The sequence below is a fragment of the Acipenser ruthenus genome, chromosome 1 (assembly GCF_902713425.1).
Source record: "Acipenser ruthenus chromosome 1, fAciRut3.2 maternal haplotype, whole genome shotgun sequence".
Classification (NCBI taxonomy): domain Eukaryota; kingdom Metazoa; phylum Chordata; class Actinopteri; order Acipenseriformes; family Acipenseridae; genus Acipenser; species Acipenser ruthenus.
In genome coordinates, this window is record NC_081189.1 from 58,430,862 (window position 1) to 58,457,812 (window position 26,951).

At 37.8% G+C, this 26,951-nt stretch overlaps 1 protein-coding gene across 13 annotated transcripts in view; it reads right to left on the reverse strand.

Moving 5' to 3' along the window:
• The window catches only part of fryl (furry homolog, like), a 202,741-nt gene that overhangs the window by 59,710 nt on the left and 116,080 nt on the right, over positions 1-26,951 (reverse strand). For 9 of the 13 annotated variants that reach the window (XM_059026514.1, XM_059026492.1, XM_059026520.1 and 6 more), the window contains 27 exons: positions 25,174-25,313; positions 24,655-24,751; positions 23,527-23,606; positions 22,850-22,930; positions 22,439-22,607; positions 20,899-20,991; positions 20,488-20,586; positions 19,752-19,853; positions 16,346-16,390; positions 13,731-13,834; positions 12,548-12,656; positions 11,364-11,450; positions 10,839-11,010; positions 9,878-10,010; positions 9,535-9,642; positions 8,787-9,024; positions 7,566-7,751; positions 6,541-6,627; positions 6,103-6,371; positions 4,178-4,373; positions 3,702-3,829; positions 3,488-3,545; positions 3,235-3,326; positions 2,620-2,792; positions 1,197-1,357; positions 598-708; positions 151-305 (listed from right to left, as the gene is read on the reverse strand). In XM_059026514.1, coding sequence (XP_058882497.1) covers positions 151-305; positions 598-708; positions 1,197-1,357; positions 2,620-2,792; positions 3,235-3,326; positions 3,488-3,545; positions 3,702-3,829; positions 4,178-4,373; positions 6,103-6,371; positions 6,541-6,627; positions 7,566-7,751; positions 8,787-9,024; positions 9,535-9,642; positions 9,878-10,010; positions 10,839-11,010; positions 11,364-11,450; positions 12,548-12,656; positions 13,731-13,834; positions 16,346-16,390; positions 19,752-19,853; positions 20,488-20,586; positions 20,899-20,991; positions 22,439-22,607; positions 22,850-22,930; positions 23,527-23,606; positions 24,655-24,751; positions 25,174-25,313 — 3,473 coding nt within the window. The remainder of the gene's footprint in view (positions 1-150; positions 306-597; positions 709-1,196; positions 1,358-2,619; positions 2,793-3,234; positions 3,327-3,487; positions 3,546-3,701; positions 3,830-4,177; positions 4,374-6,102; positions 6,372-6,540; positions 6,628-7,565; positions 7,752-8,786; positions 9,025-9,534; positions 9,643-9,877; positions 10,011-10,838; positions 11,011-11,363; positions 11,451-12,547; positions 12,657-13,730; positions 13,835-16,345; positions 16,391-19,751; positions 19,854-20,487; positions 20,587-20,898; positions 20,992-22,438; positions 22,608-22,849; positions 22,931-23,526; positions 23,607-24,654; positions 24,752-25,173; positions 25,314-26,951) is intronic. The other 4 variants (XM_059026502.1, XM_059026497.1, XM_059026527.1 and 1 more) reach the window with 1 other exon arrangement.

The window sequence follows — 26,951 nt, forward strand, 5'->3', positions numbered from 1 at the left end:
ATTATATTCCGAAACAATTGTAAATTTATTATGAAAACGACAGCCAGGAAGTTGTAATTTGGTAAAAGAAACTGCAAAAAATTTTAGCTCGCTAAAAAAGATATTCTTTTAACTGATTTGTAAATTCTTCAGTGTTCAGCAGCTACTTACCTGTTATGGAACACGTTAGCAATCGCCTTAAAGCAGCCAGCTGCCACACGTCTTGAGCCGGTGTAACACCGATCCACTGCCCAGTACATCAGGTTACTCTGGTCTGGATTCAGCTCCAGTAACAACATAACTGCTTCGCAACCCAACTGATGGACCTGCAGTGGGACACATTTGTGCATTGTAAGGAGCATTCATTGTAATTTTAGAATGACAAATCCACTATTTTTTTAATATGCTTTTTTTTATTCAATTATTTTAGTAGTATTGTGGAGAAACTATAGTGTTCACATTACAATTTAAATGCATCTCTCCATCACTCATACCAGCAACAGTACTTACAGACTGCCACTAGATGGCACTGTTGAGAAATAAATGAACTGGGTTTGTTCCATGTGGCTTTTCTAATTCAGCACAGATTTTACCTCTGCTGCACATCCATAACCTTACCTTTCTATCTTGAGAATCCAGTATATTGTCAAGCCATTTGTATAGATAACCATCAGATGACAGTCCAACATTATCAGCTACAGGCCCGCAACACAGCACGGCAGACATAGCCTTCAAAATGAAAAATAAATTGACAAAATAAATGCCTGACACAAAAGTAGCTACGCTTTTTTAGAATGTGTCATTGCATCCTCCTTAACTCTAAATTGTCTAGAATTTCTAAGGAAACTAATCAAATGCATCAGAGAATCTACACTCTACCCTTTAAAAAGACTGAATTACTACCCTGAAGATGAAACACTGTTTGTTTTACACTGGTATGTCTTCTTTATTGTGACATAAAAGGCAGGCTGTTGAAAAATGTATTGGATTTGCAATAATCTCCTGTGGATATCACCATGGAAACCTCTTTAGTGGGTAATAAATGCCTCTTGCTATGTACATGAAAATAAACAAAGAATAGATATACAAGTAAGAATGATGATAAAAAAAAAGCTGGATAACAATAAAACAGCATTACATATACAGATGGTCAACTTACAGTCAGTGTTCTTTATTATATTGTTTAAGAATAAATAAATACAAGTGCTGAGGTGTACCTTTAAGGCACAGTACTGATGCCGGTTGATCTGCATATTCCTGTCGCTGTATCTGTCTAAGGGTGTGAACATGATGCTGAAGGGACCAGCCCAGTGGCTGAACAGCATGAACAGACTGTGCCGCAGGCTCTGCTGGGGGAAGATGGTCCTTCTTTGGTGTACTGGAACAAAAAGAAGAAATTCATCAAATCACTCAAATTATCCTGTGGCATGCCAAACCCCAATAACTACCATATGCTTGTTGTCCTGACAACCACAATGGCAAAGCCATCAAGACATTTTGAGAGTATTAATCACTTTCTTGTCTCAAGAAATCAGGAAGAAGAAGAAAAAAAACAGCTATGTCCTTTATATCAGTAGAACATTGGCTTTTACGGTTCAGCTCTGAATCCAATTAACAGGTGAGAGAAGAGCTCAAACACTTTTAACATTCCAGTCCCCCAACTGCCAACATGATAAACAAAACAATGCAATGAATACACCAATACATTTATGTATTCATGCTTACATAATTGAGAGCATGGAGACAGAAGATTCACCATTCAAACAAATATGCCAGTGACATACACCCCAGCCATAGCTGTATTCAAAATAAGAGCTATCAGCTATGGAAAAGTTACATCCCCATGACCTACATCAACCTTATGCACACATGCATCCATATACATATGGACATACAAACAACTCCTCTTTGATCCACAGTGGGGGATGAAATATTACACTATACGCACACTTATTTGGATAGGAGCTGCATTAGGAATTTCATAAAAGAAAGTCAAGCGGGACATGGTGCCTCAAGTAGGAGGCCAACAATTCCAACCGCGAGGGCTCATCTAGGAAAGCAAGTCAAAGCTGCAGGAAATAGCATAAACATGCATTTAAGTCATTTGTCATTGTGACATGTCGATGAGGCGGAGTAAACCGCAGATGAAAATGTGAATACTCAGCTCTACATGAAAGTTGCAATTTCTAACCAGGTCTGCAATTATGGAAAGTGTAAGTTGAAGAGGATGCTTTGCTTCTACATGACATAAATGTAGTGAACAGAGATGTACGTGAAAAATGTTCAAATGGCACAGTAGGCCTAGAGGCAGGCAGCGAATACTAATAGCTTAATTCTCCCATATGCCCTGCAATAAGCAGCTTTTTAATATTCAAACTGCTTAGATGATTGACCCTTTAAAAATGAAACATGATTTGACCTTTCTAGCAATTTCCGCTACATTAGGCAGAAACTATGGCACCACGATATACAAGGGATTTGAGAGCATGAGATCCTGAGTGATTAAGCAAAACGATAGCAATAATATTAACAGGGCATTGGTTATCCCCTAGGAAAAGTGAACACACACCTTTAAGAAAAGTGTCAAATCAATGATTATGACGACACAATTTTAATATGAATGATTTGTATTTTTGTTACCTGGAACATTCTGAATAATGTTTGCCACCAAGGCACTGAAATGACATCGAATATCTTTTAAGGTATCAGAGTCCTTGTCGTTCTCAGCTTCCAGCAGCTGCCTGGTTAGATCTACGTACTCCAACAAAGTGTTGTTGAGGCAATGTGTTTCACTATCAAGGCCTCCACTTGCACTAGACAATGAGAAGAAACACAAGATTTTCATTATTTTCTACTGCGGGAAAAGGAAGTGGACTAGATTAATTCCTGTCTAACAGCTAAAGAAGAATGGGTATCAACATGAAAATATATTATTAACAACAACAACAACAACAATAACAACAACAACTGGTGCTCACATAACACACTGCTTTTATTCTTCCAGAAACCCCCAAGGAATAAATGGGCCTAGAGACATGTCTAGGTCCTCGGCAGCAGGCCTGTGGCTCACTGGTGGATTTGTATGGGAAGGCTTTGCAGTTTAAACAAATATATTACCAGGGGGCATGAGCCACCAGCAGCTAGGGTGAGGGAAGTCAAAAGGGGCCTTGCAGATAGCATACATAGTTATTTGATTAATGAGTGACAGTGCAGGTTCACACAATTCTTGTTCCACTTTGCTGGCTGAGTACTTACGTTTGACTGATGACTCCAGCATCTGCCAGCAGTTCAAATATCCTAACAAGCTGTACTCGCAAAATATCCCGACGCCTGCGTCGCTTCATGTTCTGTACAGACAGGAGACAGAGAAAGTAAACAAGTTTAGTGTTTTCATTTCCCCTTGAACCCATCAAATATCAGTCCATTATTTCCTTGATTCTAGAAAGAATATACATTAAACTGAAAGACTTGTGCTAGTTCATATATTTAGGTCACCACAAATACTTACTTCTGGTCTCCTTTCAAGTGCTTCCTTTATTATGGGGTTCAATTCCTCGATAAGTTCTCTGTTAGGACAGAGAGAAATGTTAGAAATTGAATACTTACAAGATGGTGTCCAGCTATGTTTATTTTAGAATACGAATAATTAATCCTCACGTTCTAACCTCCTTCAAAAACAATTTGTGTTCATGGTACAACCTTCCCACGTACAAAAAACTCACCTAAAGGCTACAGGGTTGGTCCTGCCAAGCCCTAGGACAAGGGATTCAGTGATATCCATGCTCTCAGAGCGCATCATGGGGACTATGTGCTTGAACAACGAGGAGGGGGACGGAATGCCAATAATCATCTAAAAACACAGAAACAGATTAGAAAGACCAAGTCTGAAATGTGCAGCTCAAGCATGCACTTCTGATGGGCTAAACAGTACTCAAAGCAGAAGCAAAAGCAGGTATTTCCACTTTGTATTAAACAATAATTATATTAAAGTTTCATCAAATCGATAAACAAATAAATCAATATCTGGTTAAAAAGAACTATAATTGCAATTCCATCGGTGAAATAATTAAAGAATACATAATATAATACGCTCTAAGATCACTGACTAATCAATGTACAGTATTGTTATTTTCTTGAGCATGTATCCCTAATCAATGAGCTGAGGAGCTGAGGGGCTGAGTGAAGGTTTCCTCCTCACCTTGGAGTCGATGCAGTATCCGCTATCGGGAGTAGACGCCAGCGTCTCGGGTGGGGAGCAGCGCACAGACCCTGACGAGGTGGAAGAAGGGGCAGAGGTAGCTGCACTGCAGCACAGGATCAGATAGTTCCTCCAGAGCCCAATGTAAGAGTCACTGCTAGTGGTTGTGTTCACTTTCTTGGCATTTATGGGACTACTGCAAAGGAGATATAGGTATTGTTAAGAATTTGAGAAGACAACAGGGTGCTGACCCAGAGGGGCATCACATTATAAACACTGCATTTACCAGGACTGTGGTAGACTATCAGCCAAATAAAGAAAAAGGCAGCAAGGAAATGCATACACAACACAGATTATTTTCACAAGGAAAACCTCAATGAGATGATGGGAACCTCCTGTTTCAGGAAGCTGGACAGGGTGATCACCCAGGGGTCCTGGCCATGTGCAAAGATCCCGATGCCTGAGGGACTGGCCACACCAAACTGGTTACTGCTATCAGTGAATAGGATCAAGACCCTGGTGCAATAGATCCACTGATCACAGCAAACTTACATACGTTAATTTGGAAACACAGGTACTGATGTTTAAACACAGCACAAGTACTAGTCATGTATAAGTGTGCTTTATATAAATAATGTAACACAAAGAAGTGTAGTTGCATGTGACATTTAAAAAAAATATATATAGTGAAAGTATGTGCAGTTCAGGGTCCATTTTCTTACACAACTCTATTTAACACCCCCAACACAACCTGGGGGAAGATAAGTGGCTATGCATGAGACGTCTGTGTGTGGCTGAGGCGGAATCATTAGTTCTTATTTTATACCACTTCCTGCATTTGCTCTACAGATTTCCCCTACACAGTCCATTGTAAAAAGGGACCAAAGGACACTCATCTGGAAAAGATTTCAAATTCCTCATGTCAAACACAGATCCTGATATCATTTACATACCAGTATATAAAGAATGAATACTGTCCCGGGAACCTCTGCTATATATAAACCATGCCAAATCTGTCAAATTTTCAGGATACAAAACAAAACAAAAACATATTGCACCGATAAGAATTAGCTACACGGTCCCTTTGCTCTGGCAGAGAAGGATCGAGGACCTGCTAGCATCAAAATCCACCCAGTGTGACTCAGCATATAAAATATTGCTTTGCCTCAACAACAAAACAGCTTGGGAAAGAGATAAGACACCCTGTACAGCCAACAGCAGAAACCTAAAAAAAAAAAAGGATATTTCCACTCAACAGTATCCACTCTTTGGACCAAAACCTACTAATCACATACTAACAGACATTAAAACTATCCGATTATGAATACCCTCTCTCCACATGGTTCCATGTTTCTCAAATCTGTTGGCCAGCCTAAAGAAATTTCTTCCTGACAACACTGCCACTAGTACTCCTCTATTCTTTAATTTATTCACATTATAGATTGAAGGGAAGTGCATTTCTCTGTTTCTTCTGCAGTTTACAGTACAGTATGTAGTTTTTCCTCTGTAAACTATGTAAATACCATTTAAATAGGCTATCTACCTTGGCACATTCTCTAAAAAGGTATAGCAAATACATCAGTTTTAACAGTAGAATTCATCTAAACCTAAATGTCAGTATATTTCAAAAGCAGATTACAAAAGATTACAAAAACAACTGTAACAAACAACTTAGGCACTTTATGAGATAACTACATTTTGTAACATTGACATGTAGATTTTCCTTTTACAAAAAATCAAGACCTTGTTTTATTTGTGCCAATAGTTTTCAAAAGAGAATTCTAATTAAATAAAAACATATTTTCTTTTCTCTTTGGTCACAAATCTCGATCACGAACTGGACAACCATTTAGAAACTTTCACTGGAATGATGCATGTGCAAGTGTGGTAACTAGTTTTAAGTTCTCCATTTAAAATACCCTTACTTGATGTCCACCTGTGGGGAAAGCAGCTGCAGGCGTGTGTAAGCAAACATCCAGGCGTAGTTCAGTGCTGTAGGACAGTGCTTGGGTAGGTTCTCCTGTTTCAGGAAGCTGGACAGGGTGATCACCCAGGGGTCCTGGCCTTGGGTCACATGTGCAAAGATCCAGATGTGCGAAGGACTGACCACATCAAACTGGTGGCTGATGGGAGAGGAGCTCCATTCGGCCAGTGTTTGCAGGTCAATCCCACTGGGGCAGTACAGCAGGTTAGTCTACAAGGAAAGATCACAGAGTGTGTTACATTTAGGCACATTTAGGCACAGAAGGTACAGCAGTAATTGCTTAAGCCGTGGCATCACAATAAAAATTATTTCCAGTCTTCCAGAATTGAGTTAGCTGCAAAAAAGACTGCGAAACTCCAAGAGTTCCAGAAGAATTCACCTGATCTGCTCCAGTGAGGTGGATGAAGCTCTCCAGAACAGAAGAACTGAGACGGTCCATAACATCGATTGCCAGCTCTTCATCACCCTGCAGGAAAGGGATAATTAAATATAAGTAACAAGTACAGTCAGGACTCAATAAAAGACCTAAGCTATCTTTATTGCATTGGCTTTAGTGGATATATCATGTAGACCTGGCTCTCATGGAATACGTAGCCCTTCAGTATGCTGGTAGGATAATGGGGTGAACAAGCTGCATCTTGGTGTGAAAAGAAGTAGAAACAGGATATGATCTTGTGGATTTTTTAAAATGAGCAGGACATGAATGCACAATGAAAGACTACCTAATGTACTGTCGAGGAGAAAGAGGAATATGTTAAAGTTCCCGAGCAGCAGAACTGTATAGTGGGGATATGCCGCCATATTGTGCCTTTACACATACAACACCCACTCAATATCACGGGTGTCGGGGTCCAATATAAATCTGGTATATAATCGAGGGCCGCGATATAGCGAGAGACCCATAGACAAACAAATACTGTACAACCACTCCCTTGTTTTATCGGGGCATCAGGATCCAGTATAAATCCTCTACACAACCTGCTTTTTTCTCATTTTTCGTATAAAAAGCATGAGCCTCTCCTTTCTCAAATGCACAAACCCGCTGCATTGAAAGAATCCATTCCCAACATAGGAGGCTTGTTGCTAGGGAGCTGACGTCACTGCCTTGTGGCTTTTGCTAGTGCATTGCTGCCACAAGTGAACACCTTGCTGGCTAAAATAAAAACCGCTTCACCAAGTGTATATTTAATTTGCTTTGTGTTATTGTGCAATACGTGTGTATATGATAACAGTACGATATTAATGCTTTTTTAAAATTGTTTGGTATATTTTTGTTTGTGCAGTATGAAATAAAACAAACAGTAATTCCAAGTGCCTATGTATATTGCAGCTAAGGCATATGCAGTTAGACAGCAAAAATGGGAGCCAACTCCAGGACCGCGATATAGCGAGGGGTGGGTGTACCTTTGAAATGTTCAATGCTGTGTACAAGGCCCGCACTTCTCGGAGAACATTGACAGCTAATCTTCTTGTGGCTGGCCGACAGCTACAGAGCACCACCAGAGCGAAGCCCTCCACCACATGGAAGACGCTGGAGTAAGGGGACCTCTCGAGAGGCAGGGAGTGGGAGCTGCCATTTGGAACACCACGCTGCCAGCAAAACAAACATGATGAGAAATGTCAAATAACACCGGTAATGAAAAAAACCTTATGCTTGAAAAACAAATTGTGTTAATAATGTTCTGACCATTTTGAAGTAATAAACCGATGAAGATGTTGAGTGTGGGGAATTTTATAAGCTTTTTTTCTTTAAATCCCCACAGCAAAAACACCAGTCCGTTTAGCTGTCTCATATGTGTTTTAAATACTGGATACTGCACTGTGTGTGCTGCTATAGAGATTATATGCAATAAACTAAAAGGTCAGATTCAAATCTAAGACACTGAACACATTGAGTGTGTGCGTCAGACATTAATTCAGTGAACAAACCCAGAACAGTCTGAAAAAAAGGTCAGCATTTATCTTTCACATTCAAAGTAATCTTTATCGTCTTGAAGGAAATACTTTTCAGAACTGTCTTCAAACACAGTTTGGATAGATTCTTTAAATCTACAGGTTTGTGATTCTCCATTTTATAGACACATAAAATATGACAATGAAATGGAATGAGTTTTTTTAATGCCTACCTAAGTTCAATTATTGAGGAACTTAAGTAACATAAAAAAACAAGATATTACAGCTATGGCCAAAAGTTTTGCTTCAGCTAGAATTTTAGGATTGAGACATAAAAATAAGGAAAACAAATAAATAAATAAACATAATTGAAATTTTTTATTTAACATCATGTGATCCAAGAAACTACAAAATGATATCGCAAAAGTCTACCGAAAGCTATAATATTAGTACAGTCTTTTATGTTGGATTTCAAAATGTCACATTTTTCAATTTTTGTCAGTTTTACGTGAAGTATGTGGAAAACTAGAAATCAGTATGTAATTCAATACATTAAAGTAACATTATTCAGCAGGTTACATTTGACTTTATGAAGCAAAATGTATTAATTCTATAGGGTAATGCAGAACTTTTGGCCATAGCTGTATACTTGTGAACAAACAACAACCAGAGACAGACCAGTCAAATAAAAATAACCTGAGGTTTATACCCAATGAATTTATCACACTGTACCTGAGATTCCTGGCCTTTGTTATTTGACTGCACTGCTTGTTTCCACTGGCTGATCAGCTGCACCAGCATCTTCACAGCGTTATCCAGGAGTGTTGGATGAACATCGGTAACCTCCCGCACAATGAAATACACAAATCCAGACAGTACATCCTCGCGCCACTCTGGGAAGTCCACCATCAAGGCCTGCAGAGTTGTGAAGGCAAGTCCTCGCAGCTCCTCATCCATGTGGATGGTCAGCCTACAGAAAGGGGGTTGATTAAAAATGGTCAGAATTCGGGAGGAATTTTTACAGAGGCCTTCAAAACAATTGACAGAATTTAATTGTTGATATTGAAAATAAATCTCCTAAAACTATGAATATGGTCAATATGTACCTCTACTTACTAAAAACAAAAACAATCGAATAAAAATTCAGGTAGAAAAGTAGCCACAACACAAGTCAAATGTTCATCTTCAGCAAGGTTTGGGATATAATGATCATTACTTTTTTCACAGGATTTTTATTTTTTTTTGTTATTTTTATTGAGGTCCATATCGGACGAGGAACTCAATATTTGTATTTTGCAGTCTGACAAACAGTCTATGTTGATGTCTGAAAGTTGATAAGAGAACAATGATAAATCTGCTGAACACCAGCAATGGCATTTCAATTTATGTAAGAAAGGTTTTGTACAACCGGTAATGAATTGTCGCAGATGTCTTCTGAAGGTATTTTAAAAGGCAATGTTAGGCGGCTATATGTAGTTACTTTGTTAGCAGCTCAATGAGGTCTGCCCTGCTCATGCCGTCTGGAATCAGCCTGGGTATAGCAGCAACGCAAGTCCTGAACAGGTCAATCTTAGGTTTTCTTTCACCTCTAAAACAAAAAAAAAACACACACACATGCTCATTGTGTTTTTAATCTATTTAAAGACCATTTGTTATGTTTTACTTTTGCATTTCCATATCATCCAAAAACGATTAGTTACAATTACTGTTTTTTTTCAGGGATTGCAATTTCCCAAATGTACCAGCATCAGTAAACCAATCATTATTGTACAAATTGAAACCAATTATCAAATGAAATTCTATTAAAGTGTATTTTGACATACGTGATCATATCCTCAGGCTCCTTGTTGGACATTTGCACGTTAGTCATACTCATTGACCTTCCAACTTCTTTATCAAGATGCCTCAAGATATTGTCCAAGGCTTTCCTTACCAGTGGATAGTAGAGTGACATGCCTGGAACAATAGACTTGTTTTTAAACCATACATTTATATATAGCCAGATATTATCTTTTCAAAAAAGCTTTCTCCATACAATTATTTTTTCTATCATACCAGTAAAATTAATCAGTAACGAAGCAAAACATAAAAAAGTAGAATGTAGGACGGAAATATGTAATCATATGAATTAATCAATGTAACAAACTTAAGCGTGATACATTATTTTATGTAAACACACACTGTAACAAATCTGTTTTAATTATAGTCTTCAGTGCACTGTTATATTGATCTCTTGCAATGTTAGTATTTAATCTCAATGCTAGGAGTCACTGTGCCTCATAACAGCTGCTGGAAAGAACTCAAGCACATTTCTGGTGAGCACTGCAGTGACAATACTACTAAAGAACAAATCAGGAACGTATACTTGATTAGTTAAATAACACGAGCAATATTTATCATTAAAACCCAGAATGTTTGAACGAAGCACTATCAGTATTTTCACTGCACTGCTTTTATAATGGTGCGAGTTACAATTAAAAAGTAACTGACGTATTTTTTTTGGAGATTTCCACCATTTATTTTTATTTCCTGACATTTTAGTCAATATTCTATACGCAACTTCAAAACGGTAGCTTTTGGCCATAACAAATCTGTGCTATGATGCTGATCCTGTATGAAATAAAATCTGCGGAACATGAAAAATAATAGTTGCTGTTGCCCAGAAGAAAATCAACTTTAGTTTTGAAGCATCCCCACCATTAGTCTTGGAAATTAAATGCCTCAGCCACCATCACTCAGTGAAGAGAACTGCAACAGATGTACATGCTGTGAGCGAGGACCCACCTATCACTTTCGCCTCCTCATCGGTTAAGGTTGTAGCAAGAAAGATCTTTTTTACTCTCAGCGTGTTCCCCGATGGCATAACGACCCCCGTCGTTGGCATGGGAGGCTCTCCGTCCTTCTGTTGTAGGCTGTCAGCTACGACCAGGAATGCCCTCAAACCTATATTCATCCTCTGGAATAAACCCAAGTGTTAATACAGATGTAGTACAAATCTTGTGAGCTTTAAAAGATGGCTTCAAGACTGCTTCTAATGGATTTTAATACTGAGTTATTGGGGTGAGAGAACACTAGGATTAAAATGATCAAGGAAAAAAAGATCTTTGGTGAACAGTGGCTCATAGCAAGAAACACTAAAGAGGATAATATAAAATCTTTCAAATATCAATTTTACATTTTTGTACAATGTATATCATAGAACATGGTATGCAGTCAACGAGGCACAGTGATGTTTCCCAATTTATCAGAAGACAGCACGGAACACATTTGTTTCCTTTACATAATTGTCGCCAATAGAAAATACCTTACCTCTGGATTTATTGTGAAGGTTTTATGAGATTTTCCGACACAGAGCAGGTCATATATAATTTCTTTCATTGCAAAATCAAGCCTTTCCTGAAAATATATTTAATGTTCAGAACAATGGTTACTTTTCAGAGAAAAAACAAAGAAACATGTTAAAGATTTGACATATCTGGCATATTTATTTGTCATATTTTTGTTTTGGCAGATATTGGACTCAAAAGGGAAAAAACAGCAATTTGACAGAATGATTCAGATATAAAAAGAACAGTCAGAGCACTTCATTCATGTTGTGTTTGGGTCACTACCCATGATTATTCAAATAGGTCCAGTTTAACAACTAAATGGTATAAGTATGTCTTGTGACATGCTATGCTTGAGTTTAAAAGAAAACCCTTTTTGTATAAAGCCTGTGATTTTACTGGTTTCAGTGAAAATAACAGCAAAAGATAAATTATTAGGATGCCAACCTTTTCAACCTGCAAATGTAATAAAATCAAACCCAACCAATCCATATTTTAAGTGTATACACAAGCAAATACCCCATGAAAAAGGGGTACGGACTGTTCACTTTAGGGGTTATTGTATACTAGGTTGATTCGCTTGAGGTCACATAGTTGGCTTCAATAAATAAATATCAACACTTTTATAAGACATGCTTCACAATTAAGCCTTTGTTTTGGTCTGTCATCCATATTGAATCTTGAAAAACCTTTAAAAAGGGTAAGTTGCTTCAAACATCATTTTATTTATTTATTCTCCTATCCCATATTTGTATGATGTTCTGTTTTTCCAATATTGAATTTGAAATAATGTTCTCTGTATCAGAATCCACCTGGCATTATCTATGCCAATAGAATCGTAGTTGGCAGCTCCTCCCTCATACTGTTAATATAGTATGTAACTTCTTTGAAATTAGGAATTAATCAAAAGCTGGTAATATGGCTGGCATATATATTGCCAGGTGTGTTCTGATACAGAGAAGACTGATTAAAATTCAATAACTCACCACACAGAATAATACCTATTATAACCCATATTTCATGATAGACTAAAACAGACCTCAAACCAGAGGTGGGTATACTTAAGCTGTTAAAACGTTTACTTGCTAGTTCCAAGATTTAAATTATTTTTTTTTTTACATATTTTAAGAAACGTTTAAAAAATAATAATAATACAAAAATACTCACCTGAGCAATGAACTGAATAATTTTTACAAAGATGTTGAGAGGTGTGTCTCTGGGGACTACACTGCGTGAGCCCTTAGGAAAAAGTGCTGATACGATGTTCAAAAGGCGACTGTGGGGACAGAGGTAAACTTGGTGTATTTGCATGGTCATGGTGTATTTACAGCAAGATCCTGCACGCATGCAATTTGACAGAGAAGTGCTTTGGACTCTTTGACCAGGACCATAAAGGACACCGGTGGTAGTACAGAGACTCAGACCTGGATATTCTATCTCCCAGTTCTAAGTTCTAACCACCTTCAAGGCATCTTTCTTAAATATGCAAAACCAAAGTGCTATATGAAGTTCAGTTTTAATCCCAGTACTTCCTTTAGTAATCCAAGTTTAATGCACCATTACATATGCCTGTCCTAAAAAGTATTACACAAAACAGGAAGAGAAACTATTTACAAAACAAATCTGCTTTTATAACAACCTGACCAGGCCAAAAGGCTGGACTAAACTCATAGTATTCGCTTAGTAGCCATAACCTCGGTCAAATAAAAAGTTAAAAACCTTACGATAATCTCTTAATCACACATCACCAGCTACGGCTGTACACAACATTGGAACTATCATTAGTGTGACATTGTAGATCACAATGAGATACATCCACAATATGTACATGTAGAAATTGGGACATGCAGACAGATGAAAGGGATAAGATAGGTTTCTCTGTAAATCCCAATAATTGGAAACCCTAAATAACTCATGCTAAAGAATGTACTAAACCAATTATCATCACAATTTGAAAAGTAATTATCTTAGATACATCATGCAAAGCTTTAAAGAGTGATCATGTATAGGTGCCTGCACTATATCCCTCCTGGAGGAAACAAATGCATTGATGATGTCACTTTGACTATATTGAAACCACAGATTTAATAATGATCTTATTCTTTTGAAAATATTTGTTTTCCATAAAACTAATTTTAAAATGAGCTTTTAAGCAATCAAATGCTAAATGAGCACACTGTGTGATATGGGGTGAGTCATGATCACTGATAAAGATGATGTCATGTCCTGCAAGATACTGACCTCAATACAATAAATGTTACTATCCTAAGCTTTGTTATATTTTTTTCAAAATATATTTTCAAAACAACTTTTTTGCTTTTCTTTTAATACAAATTTGTTATGTACTGACCTTTGTGTTACAGTGTTGCTTTCACATTTTATTCTGATTACATAAACCCACAGCAATCTGTACAGTGACTCCAGTGCAACTCGTGACATTTTGGGATCCTTATTCTGTGAATAAAACGCAACCAGACATTATTTGTACAGAAGAATCAAACTCTACATTTCTATACAAGATGCTCATGATACTAAATAATAACAATAAGCTAATCATTTCTATGAGAGCAGCATGTTAATGTTATCATATGTACCTAAAAGCTTAAGTTCATGAAGTAACTTTCCACCAAATTAATAAAGCATGACAACATGACCTTCACAATCTGGTTTCTTCTAAGATGACAGCATCCCTGCACTTTACTGTACAGCTCCAACTGTACAGCTTCTGTATAGGGCAGTGTTCTGTACATGATGGCTATTCCAAGCAATTTATCACAGTAAATAGGCACATTTCACTAAACAAGCCTGGATGTTGCACATTGATGCTCAGTACAAGTACTTTAGGGGCTACTCTATTTGACAGAAAAAACAAAAGTGGCCTAGATTTTCTACTTTAATTTGTGTTGAGAATCTCCCTTTACATTATACATCCCAGTTTTAGAGACATATGATAGGAAAATAAAAGTAATATAAAAGTAAAATATGAAACAAGCGTAATTCCAGAAAATGTGAAGATTTAACTAAATTAAGTAAGTCATGTAAGCAATAAGACCTGACACAGAGGGCTTTACCAGGCATTATGGACTGTTTGGGTAATGGGGCCCCATGTGGAGGGTTATTGCTCTTACACTTCAATGTTACAGCACAATGATCATTTTTATTTACTTCTCCATAATATTTTTGTGTACAAAACAGCGTTTTTAAGTTTTGCCATTATGTTACCGATTTTATTATTTCCTAAGGGCCAGCGAGTATATCGACATTTTTATCACTCACACTGGTTGGATAAAAGATAGAAAGCTGGCAGACATTTCATTATATATTTCTCAGTGACTTGATGGGGGAAGTGTAGATCAATTGGGGCACTCATACATTTAATGATCATATTTTGATATGTTGTAAATAGAATATTACCCTTTTAAATTACTCCTCAAAATAGATGTCTTCCGCTTTCGACAGGTGGTTTACAGTGAGAGATGATGTTTTTAGAGGCACATATGGTACAAACAAGTCAACGATTTGCTATTTTAACAAAACAATGAAGCACACGTTCGCTTTATTTCAATTGTTATGTTATTGTAATATAATTATTTTTTAACTATTGAAACTCAAAGTTAGTTCAGTGTGCACAGTAAATCCGAGGTGGATTTTCGGTTAAATAAGGAGATGATTTTTACACATTAAAAGGCTTTGTTATTTTCAGTTTGTCCGACAGTACTCATCTCTGTACTCCTTTACAGCGTCGGTAGACATCTCTGAGGTGCTTGTATTATTTTCCGATAAGTTTTAACTTGCACATTCTTCAATTAACATGTTATTAAAAAGATTGAAAATTCCTTTAAACCACATTTTGTTACAAAAAAATCTGCCTTAGTGATATTGTTTGATTTGCTTTTGTAATGCGGTTACAAATTCTAAGGGCATATACGAGGGATTATATCCCTCTCGCTCAGCCAATCGGAGTGCTGGGAATCTTTCCATTGAAGTACAAGTCTTATTACAGCATGCCACCCCCCCCCCCCCCCCCCCCTTTACCCGGGAGTCCAGTACTCCCAATGACTTTGCAGCGTCATGACTCTCTCTCTTGCAATCTGGTGCAGCATAGGGATGCTGGGCTCCTCAGTGATACAATTAACCTCTTTACAGTTAAGATGATCTGGTACAATAAATTGACTTTCTATTAGATTATCCCAAAGCAAACAAAAATCCCTATTTTTAAACCAGTTTGCTTTGTTGTTTACTTAATGTTTTGATTGCTTCTGGCTAGTGCTTCCTCTGTCAATGAAAGTACTACTGGTTTAGTAAGTATCACACTTTTTTACACACAATATGGACTGCTGCTTGTGCTCCTTGAAACCCTGTCCACAAAGAATTTCTTACCATCATAACTACACTTTCATTACAAACGCCCATTGGATAGAAAGCACATTCTAGGATCCGAGCTAGACTTATACACATATACCAGAATAGGGCGTAAGGTGCTTTTACCTCAATGCTGTTTGAGCACTCAGGGACTCACCTTTACCACCACATTATTCAGTGGATGACTTTGCTTCTCATACTTCACTAGGGTACATTATGTTCACAAGGTATTAAACCCTATGCCAAGTTAATGGTTTTAATACTGAATATTAATACTAATACTGAAGTGTTGTTTCTGAAGAAGTAACCTTTTTTGTGGTAGCACACTTCAGGGTGTACATAAAAAAAAAAAATGAAATACAAAACACCACAACAAAAAAACACACATACATACATACATACATACATACATACATACATACATACCCACATACATACATACAACAACACTGTGCACATCTAAAAGTAATACCACATTTAACTTCAGTTTTAAACACCAGTCAATGGCGGTTCTTGTCAGGACAGATATGAGGTCTAAATATGGTTGCTGTCATTCAAACCCAAGTAAGCACTCCCCTCAGTTCACAACACTGTAAAACTCACCTGCAGGGTTTCTATTTGTTTTCTTATACTGTTGTTAGATGGCATCTAGACAAAGTAACATAAGACAGCAAAAAACAAACACAAAACATAAAAAGCATGATAACGAGGTGCACTGCACATGCATGTTAGATAAAAAAAAATGCAACATAGTAAAATATAATAATTGGTTATTGGTAAACTGAAGAAAAAAAATACAAAACAGCATATTACAGCATTGCTGACATAAAAAAATGGCTTGGAAACGTTTTATATTTCAAACATGGTGGTCATGGTACTTTACACAAAGCTTGTCCAAGAAGACAACTGAAAGGAAAAGTAGAGCAGACAGCAAGCAGACAGGTAGTGCATGGTCAGTTAATAAAGCAGACATGCAGAGACTAATGGACTGAAGTACTGGAAAAGGACAGAAGTAAACGTATGTGGAAACACACCGAAGTGAGAACACCACAACCATGATTTTTTTTTGGCTTTCATTGTTATTATTGGCCTAGAACAGTGGTCTTTGCGTGGCCTCCCAAGCCCCCAAGTTTGGCCCTTCTAATAGTGCATCGTTTTTAAAAGTACTGTATCTTTAAACTGTCGTTGAAAGAACACATTGAAAACAGGAACATGTAGAGTTTTGTCGTCGTTGCAAACACATGCATTTAGTGGTTAAAATACAACTCCCAGAATACATTTCGGTCTCCGCTTTGAGCTCAGCTCCACTAGGCGTGCGCGCGAATCAGTTGAATGAAAAAAAGATGGAGCGGTATCTTATTTCGTTGTAAAAAAATAAAAAAATAAAAAAATAAACTTGACAACAAAACATGCAAACCAAGATGTCCTAGGCAACCAGCCCGCTACGAGTGGATCAGCTGCTGGAATTGAAGGTTCTTTAAATGAAACTGAGGCCACAATGACAGCAAAAAGGAGGACAGTCCGGGCAGTTCAGGACGAGCTCCATAGGTTTCAGGGGAGGTCGACGGGCACATTTTTTTGTTTGTTTTTAACAAAGACTGGAAAGACAGTTTGTTTGATGTACCAGAAAACCGTCTCGGTTTTAAAAAGCAGCAATTTGGAGCAACATTATATGCCCTTACATGGGGATCTTAATGAAAAATACCACCTGGCAGTAGTATTCGTGAAAGTAAAACCAAACAGCTCATCAGCAAAACGTCAGCAAAAAGTTCAAGATTTCTAGCTCAGTTGCACAGCATGTAACAGGCATCCTTTGAAATAACGTGGATTTTGGCACATCATAGAAAAGCTTTTACTGATGCAGAAATCATAAAATAATGTTTCTTTGCTTCTGCTGAAATTTTATATGCCTATTTCCCAAACAGAAATGAAATAATAAAACAAAATTGGAGATCTACACAATTATATGACACTACAATGAAAGGGAGAGTTGAAGCGATCGGTCAAGACATCAGACAACATGTAATTTCAGATGTTTCGGCATCTCCTTGTTTTAGTCTCACACTTGATGACAGTACCGATATATGTGATGTATCTCAAAACTCCTGGGTTTGTTACCAAAAACGATAGATGAGGGGCGAAGATATTATGAAAGCACTTATGATGTTATTTTCTGACACGGCCTGTCTTGGGATAAACTGGTATCTGTGTGTACAGACGGAGAGGCAAATATGAGAGGCAAAGAGAAGAGATTGCTGGGTCTAATGAAAAACAAAGAGGGAATTCCACGGTTTATTATGTTTCACTGCATAATACACCAAGAAGCTCTTGTGAGCAAGTAAACAAAATGGGGAAATGCAAAAGGTTATGCAAGTTGTAACCAAGATTGTAAATTTAATTGTTGCAAAAGCATTAAACCATCAGCAGTTTCGGCAATTAGTTGAGGATTATGAAACAGAGAATGGCTGGCTATGCACAATGAAGTGAGGTGGTTGTCTCTGGGAAGGGCGCTGGAATGTTTTCTAAGCCTGCTCCCTCTGATTCATGACTTCCTTGAAAGTAAAGGAAAAGAGGCGAAAATACTGGAGAATCCAGACTGGCTAATAAAACTGGAATTTTTGGCTGACATTACAAGCTCCCACAATGTTTTGAACCTTCAGGTTACAAGGCAGATACAAAATTCCAATTGACATGCTCTGTGTAATAACAGCATTTCAGTGCAAGATAACAACATTATTAACTCCCGAGTGGCGCATCCAGTAAAAGCACTTGCGTAGAGTGCAGGATGCGCCCTATAGTCTGGACATCGCGAGTTCGAGTCCAGGCTATTTCTTTGCCGACCGAGGACGGGAGCTCCCAGAGGGCGGCGCTCAATTGGCCGAGCGCCGCCAGGGGGGAGGGAGGGCTAGGTCGGCCAGGGTGTCCTCGGCTCACCGCGCACCAGCGACCCCTGTAGTCTGGCCGGGCGCCGGTGGGCTTGCCTGTAAGCTGCTCGAGAGCTGCGTTGTCCTCCGACGCTGTAGCTCTTGGGTGGCTGCATGGTGAGTCTGCAGTGTGAAAAACAGCGGTCGGCTGACGGCACACACTTCAGAGGACAGCGTGTGTTTGTCTTCGCCCTCCCGAGTCAGTGCAGGGGTGGTAGCGGTGAGCTGAGCATAATAAAATAATTGGCCATTACAAATTGGGAGAAAATGATAAAAAATAATTGTACGACTAAATTTATAAAAAAAAGAAATAATAAAAAAAAAGACGTGCTTCCTTTGTGTATTTTCCAAAACTGAAGTTACTCACGTCAGACAATGCAGACCTACTATCACTCAGATGGAATTTCAATCAAGATTTGAAGATGTCATGGGCCTGAAGGAACTTTTCAATTTTATTGAGAACCCTTTCCATGCAAGTGTTTCATCAGCGTCGCCTGGTTTCACAGACCTGGGAGCAGACCAGGCAACGGTGGAACATGAAACAGCTGAACTTCAGTCAGGTGACATTTTGAAAGCTGAGCTCAAACAGGGAGTTGTTGGAACATTGCTTATGATTTGCACTATCCAGTTTTGAGAATGTGTTCCGAAAGTGCTATAATTTTTTGTTAGCACATACATGTGCGAGTCAACTTTTTCCACAATGATCACTGTGAAATGAAAACAGAGAAACAAACTGACACATGAACTTTTAAGTGGCCCCCAGTTAAACAATGAAGACCACTGGCCTAGATTGTTCATTTTCAATTGGTGAATGTTATTTCAATCCTTTCTCCTTGTTCAGGACACAATTATTCAACATCCCTGTCCGCTGAACAGCTCAGACAACACCTGTCACCTATACATGTACAGTATCAATGGAGATGATTATTTGGGGTTTTTAATCAAGGAGCAAAGGGTTAAAAGTAAAGATTAAGGTTATATTAATGCTGAATAAATGGAGCAATCAACACAAATTGAATTCCAAGGTAAAACACGGTATTGCAGCACTGATGCCACAAAATACATGTTTTTGAGGAGAGACTTACCTTTAAGTGTGACAAACAGTTCTGTAGAAATATGTGCCAGTTGTTCAGAAAGAACTGCTTCTGACTGACACACAGCAGGCATGTGACCAAGGGGTAAAGAGCCTAACAGAATATGACAAGAAAAAATAATTGAATGCATACCTGAGGAATTTAATAACCCAAAACTGCTCCATTATAAAGATGGACTTATTTAGTAAAGTTAATAACAGCAGCATAGGGTAGCAGTATTTAGTATTTAGATCTGGCACTGCTGTAGGTAGGTCATTAAAATATCACCAGTTGTGATGTTGGTTCTGTGGAGTTAGGCTATGACAACCAGATCTAGGCGACAGCTCTAGTCTGTATTAAAAAAAGGGGAACTAATGCTAAGAGTTCAGTTGAATAAAATAATACAATTTTTAAAAGAACAAATAAAAATGCAACTGATCTAGGAGACAACACTAGAGGGTGGAGTGCCTTTCAGCCAGTCAGCAGTAGTACTTGTCAGGAGATCGTCTTTCAGATTGAAGGGGAATAAAACAAAGTCTAAAATAAATGTATATTCTAAAAAGTGCATGACATAAGCTATCTTCTATTCAGTGCTTCACACTTCAAAAGCATAAGGGGACTTTTCTTCTACATAGAATAGTACGTTTCTCTCACTCCCACATTTCATTAAATATCTGTAGATTTCAAAGCACAATTTCGCGTTGAAAACACTTTCCTAATTGAATATTTGTTATCTAAATGAGATTACCAGGGAGTGCTTTTTTCTTGAGCTCAGCTCAAAGGTGGTCTGGTAGAGCATCTCCACAAAATTCTTTAAACATGGCACGTTAACCTCATTTTTGACAGCCTGGGGAGAAAACAAAAATGATGAACTGTGGTTCTCTGAAAACATCATCATGCGCATTGTACACATCATACGGATCAAATTATCTACTCTATTTAGGAATTCTATCATGAGAAAAACCAACACATTCAGTTCAGATTTAATTACACTTGAACACAAATCAACTCTTATTACTCTAAATTGTGTTAAACTATGACACTCAAAGGCTAGAAATTACCGTATAAGATTATCATTGTTGTTTACAAACAGAATATGAATTAATACAGAAACTAAATTACCCTCCCCCAAACCTCACTATAGAGTAAATGTACTTACAGCAGCTACAGGAATCAGTATTTCTACAAACAGACCAGCAAGTGCGTGTTTTATGTCTTTGTCTTTGACCTCTAGAAAATACTGGGCGCATTCCTGTATTGCAGGGAAAAAAGAAATTCTAATTACAAGTGGGCATCAGCATATGGAAACCATGCAGTACATATAAATACTGACTAGAAGCCAGTTTTGTGATGGTTACTGAAACGTTGTACTGTATATTGCCAGCCCCAGTAAAGTTTATTTAAATGTTGAGTTTAAATATAAAAGGATTTATCATATCAGAATACCACCTATATGTGTATGAATTTAAAATTGAACACATTTTGTGTCATTCTGCAATGACTGATCCCTGATCCCCTGCTGATTATCTGCTCCCTGCACGTTCCATGCATATAAAATAACAATAAAAGCTTTATTGACCAAGTTAATTTCAGTAAAATGACAGCGAGTGAAGATTACGAAGACAGCATGCAGCGCTAAGGAGCTTATGGTTTGAGACAGTGGATTCAAGCCTTAGCTAAGGTACTAGTTAATCTAGATATTAATTAGTATTATACAGAGTTTTGTGATGTAATTGTGTGAAGCTCTGGCATGCTGCTTTTTGACAGAATGAATAACTTTGCTTATACAGAAAAGAGGTCTTCAAAAGTCCAAATTAATCAACCCGACCACAAACCGACAGTTATTTACCCAACCTGTCCTGATGTATAATTCTTGTTATTAGACCCGGATCCGACCAGGCCCGAAAAAACAGTGGAACGCTTTTCCTTTCCCCAGCGTAGTATATTCACTGACTAGATACAGTATTAAAGCAGTGTTTTTTCCAGTCAACCTGGAAATCTGGCTGCAGACAGTGTTTATTCTATCATAAACCTACAGAGGACTGTAAAATTAAATATATAATATGTTTGTGTAAAAGATACAAAGATAAATACATTATCTGAAAATCAAATGAACTGAAGCATGATCTTGTAAATGCATGATTTTATTACAAACTTAAAACAAGAGCAAATGGAATTGAGATGTAAAATTTGTGTTTTGCAAAACTTGTTTTCCTTCTTTGTCCACAATAACAACAACTGATTCCCACACCGCAGACTTGCATTTTTCTGTGAGCTTTTGTTCATGGAATTTACTTTTCTTAAGTTTTTCTTTCATGTCCTTCATAAACAAATCCATTACTCCGACTTTTAAGAATGATCTAAAAAACACCTTCAATATGGGTCACGTCTTTGCAAGCCATGTCACGTGCTACTGGGGGAAGCCAAGCCACACAACAGGAATTATAAACAATGATTTTTAGTACCAAAGACACCCTCTTTAATAGTAATTGAGTTTGTGTAATACTGAGTAAACAAATTGGGTAAACTGGGCTCACATCATGGGCTACCCTCATGTTAATTGGCTGTTTTATAATTCTGGGCAGTTAGGAAAAACTAAAAGTCCCTGCTGCACCATTTTTTCACAACAAAAAAGAAAATGTGGGGTTCTACATGTACCTGAAAAGAAAACAACCCCTTTGAAGAATCAATATTCATACCTGCATAAACTGGAAGGAAGCCTCGAAATCCTCCACAGGGTACATTTTGACCCGGAAGAATTTCATCCCCATTATCAGGCTGATGATGCTTTGCACAACATGGGGACTCTGTTCCTTCTGTCGAAGCTCCTTTAACTCTGTCATGAACTTCTTCCTGACAGCCTGAAACCTACACAGACACACAGGCAAACTCACGTCATATAAAGTTAATCTCAGTAGCAACTTTGCAATAGTGTTTTGTACATGTAACTACTTCATAATAAAAAAAAAAATATATATATATATATATATTGAAAAATACATTTACATATGTTAACTATTGAAGGGTATGTCAATTCTATTATGGGTTTAGTATTATTTTTATTTTATATTTTTAATATAAATGGAAACACAAAAATGTTCTCTCTTTACTTTGATTGTGTGAGAACTCCAATCACTTCTGCATACAAATCTGCTATAATGTGAACATTCCCAGTGTTGGGTCCTGAATACCTGTTGGATAGAGTAAATTAATATCATCAATGACTGAAGAGGAACACGGTTAACTTTTTTTCTTGATACATTTTTAAATGTCTAGGCACAAACCAAAATGAAAGCCAATGTCAATCTATTTTAAGCCTGATCTTAAATCTACATTTTAGAGAAGGCTATTGAGCCGATATGAAGAACATTTACAGTATCTGTAGTTCAACAGATTAATTAAAAAAAAAAAAAAAACGAACACCACCAGTATTATTAGAATAAATCAGACCTAAAACGGGAAAGCTGGTGTTAGGATCAAACTTTACTAAGAACAAAAAATTGCATAATGTTTCACTTACCATCAATAATATCAACATGTTTCCAAGTGCATACAACCAAACAATACCCTGCAAGCTCACCAGACTTACACCCCACTCATAGACAGACCATGCTGTAACTCAAACTCATAAACAGCATGGTTCAACAAATTTGATAGTCTACAATTAATTTACAAATACAAGAAACAAGCAGTGTTCAGTAATGTCAAATGTGTATTGTCTGTTTAAATCTAGGGGGGGGAACCTGGGTATTTTTCACTCAGTCCCTGTGGTGTGCTTATGACTTACCCCTCCTTGTGTTTAAAGTGCTTAAAAGCCAAGTTCAGAACTTCATGTAGTAAAGCATCCGGCACTGGATGAAGAGGAATCTGGAGAACAAACATATCGAGTCAATGCTGCTATTCACATTCACAGCCATAACTACCATTACTGCAATGGATTTTGGAGCACACAGTGCTCATTGTAGCTTTGGCTGTCAGCAGTTAGCAGCCAATGGGTGTATACAACACAACATTACGCAGCCACCTGATACACACAGACAACAATATACAGTCTTGCATTTCCAGCGGCTATAATGTAGAGCTAGTATTTGTTTCAGCAATTCAAAGGTTACGAGCCGTTGTGCAGTAGTATCCTGTAACTGCACAGATGTATTTCATTGACAAAAGGAAAATTAATTCTCAAAAGGAATATTTATAATCAATAAACACTTAAGATTACATGATTCCAGTGTGTTTTCTCAATCCTATTATTAAAGAATATACAGGACAAAAAACTACAGTTAGCAACCATTTTTGACAAATACTTTCTTTTAAACATTTATATAAATTACAACACTTTTTTATCTTAAGTGAAGGAACTATACATGTTCTCTGAGAAATAAAAAGATGCGTCACAGTCCGAGAATGTGATGAGCAGCACGAGAGTTCTATAACCTGACTTATGGTGGCAACATGGAGAAACAACTCCTCCTTTGTTCTAAAGAGTCTCTTTCACTTGCTGTCTCAAATCACTGGCATGAAAGGCAACCAGCAGGTTCAAATGTTTCTGAGCACGTCTTCACCTGTCTGCAATCAAAACACAGCCCAACAGACATGCGTTTGGAATGCACAGATACAAAGCTTGCCAAGGATAATATCTGGGGGATGTAATGCTGTTTATGAATTACTCCAGTGAGGACAGAAACTGTGGCCATCTGGGAGCAGCTCACTTGGAATTATTCAATACGTTTAGCCAATACTTGGTATTCTGAAAGTTTAAAGGAGTTTCATTAGCAGAAATTCAACACGACAAGCAAAAATGAATGCACACACACATTACATTTATAGGTAAGTGATCATTCTGGCATTGCCTAGTCCATCTCTTGGCTAGATTACTATGGCAGCATTATGATCACAGCAAAAGTGAAATGCTTACCTGTTTTAAAACTTCAACTAAAACTAAACAAAACATGAAATCTATAGCCAAGTCTCTCCGCTCCAGCAGATAATCTTTGTCACGATGCTGCTCATCTCTGGAACAGAAAGGAAAAAACAAATTAAAGTACAATAAAAGTTAAACACAATACAAAACCAATTAGTGTGTATTTTAAACTACAATGGAATTTGAGTAAGTAGATTCATAATAAAAAAGACTGAACCAGTGAGAAATGTCAGTTAAATCTCCATGTTCAGGTACACAACTAACAATGCACCCCTGACCCACCCCAATCAGATAACCCCATTAGAGGTTGAATTGCCAATGATTATCTATTAATATCAGTGCTAACTGAAGAGATGTTGGTATATAACACATATCCTATTTATACTACCTCAATAATGTGCAATTAACATGAAAGAGAACTTTTAACATCCTAATTTTACAAACACAACAGTGGCTTCCTGATTGGACCATTAAGGCATCTAGGGTGTACATGAAGAAAATAGATAAACATACCCTTTTGATTTTGTGCTGGATCGGGGCCTGTACTCATAGGACTCATCCTCAGTTCCGTTCTGACGCTTGTACCAGTCAAACAAGGTGCGGAGTAAAGAAGGGAGACAGTGTTCTGCTATTGAGCTCATAGAGCTTATTAACTGGAAACAAAGAAATAATACAAACAGATGTTACAAAATAATTTCAGTAAGGAAGCTGAGCTTTTCAAACATATTCAGGGCTACTCAGGGATGGAAATAAGGCCCATTGCAGATTTCACTCCAAGCTTGATTAGCCAGTGTACAGGTAACAAGCTCATAGTAAAGACTCATAGTAAGAAATCAAAAATCAAAATGTTAAGAGCAACTAGACATGGTAAATCCTAAAAACTTTTGTTTAGGAATACAAAATTAGAAAGAACAAAATTTAAAAGCCCTATTGCAACTGACCAGCCAACTACAGCTGGACTGCTGCTTAAGCAACAGGTAAACCTGCACTCCAATCCAGTGTCCTGCAGTTGAGTGCAGACTTTCACCTTAAATGAATTAACAAAAAATCTGTGGTCCAGGATTCAATTTTTACATGACTTCTTATAATTATTTTCAGATTATAATCTCTGTGGATATACTCCATACTCACGTGGTTATTCTGCCCTTTCAAAATGACAACGCTCTGCACTATTAACGCATACGTGTAGTATGTTGAACTAAAGCACTAAACCCAGCAGCACTTATTTTGGTGTACCAGTAAATCATTGGCACAGCAACAATGTATTTATTTTTATTTTTTTTAATTTAGTAGTCGCCAATTAATTTTTACCCCATGTGTCTCCTAATTTGAAATAGCCAATTGTATTATTTAGGCTCAGCTCACCACTACCACCTCCGCGATGACTTGGGAGCGGCGAAGACGAACACATGCTGTCCTCCGAAACGTGTGCCGCCAGCCAACCAATTCTTTTCACTCTGCAGGCTCTGCATGCTACAGCGTTGGAGGACAACGCAGCTCTGGGCAGCTTGCAGGCAAGCCCGCAGGCGCTCGGATAGACTACAGGGGTCGCTGGTGCACAGTGAGCCGAGGGCACCCTGGCCGACCTAAGCCCTCCCCACCCGGGCGAAGCTCGGCCAATTGTCCACCGCCCCTTGGGAACTCTCGTTCATGGTCGGCAGTGGAATAGCCTGGACTCAAACTGGCAACGTCCAGGCTATAGGGAACATCCTGCACTCCATGCGGAGCGCCTCTACCGGATGCACCACTCGGGAGCCCCTGCAACAATGTATTTTAAGCTTTTCTGAGTACAGTACTTTGGTTGAGAGGTAAGGAGAGCCATGATGTCATTATTGTATGTATATTCTAAAGAAAGTACATTAAAGCCAATATATACTACATCCAGCCTTGTTACTGTAACTGAATAATAAGCTTGTGTTTTTGTTTTGGTGTACATAGTTGTGTGGAACTGCACAACAAATGTACAGTGTCTAAACACAAACATTTTATATGTCTCATTTTGAATGCATGAATTGACTCGCTCCACAGCGGCTGCCATTTTATTCACAGAAATTGGTCCAAACTCATACATCAACAAAACAAATTGGCTACATTGCTGGCTATAATAACCCTATAATGTGAAAATAGTTCAGGGCCACCTCAGGGCTAGGGTGGATGGGCAGCTGAATATCAAGGCAGTCCTCTCTGGGTAGCCCAGGTATGAAGGACATAACCTTTTTTTACTAAAGGATAAAAGTATGAAACTGAACAAGAATTCTTAGCACAATTTATCGGAGGATAAAAATAGACTC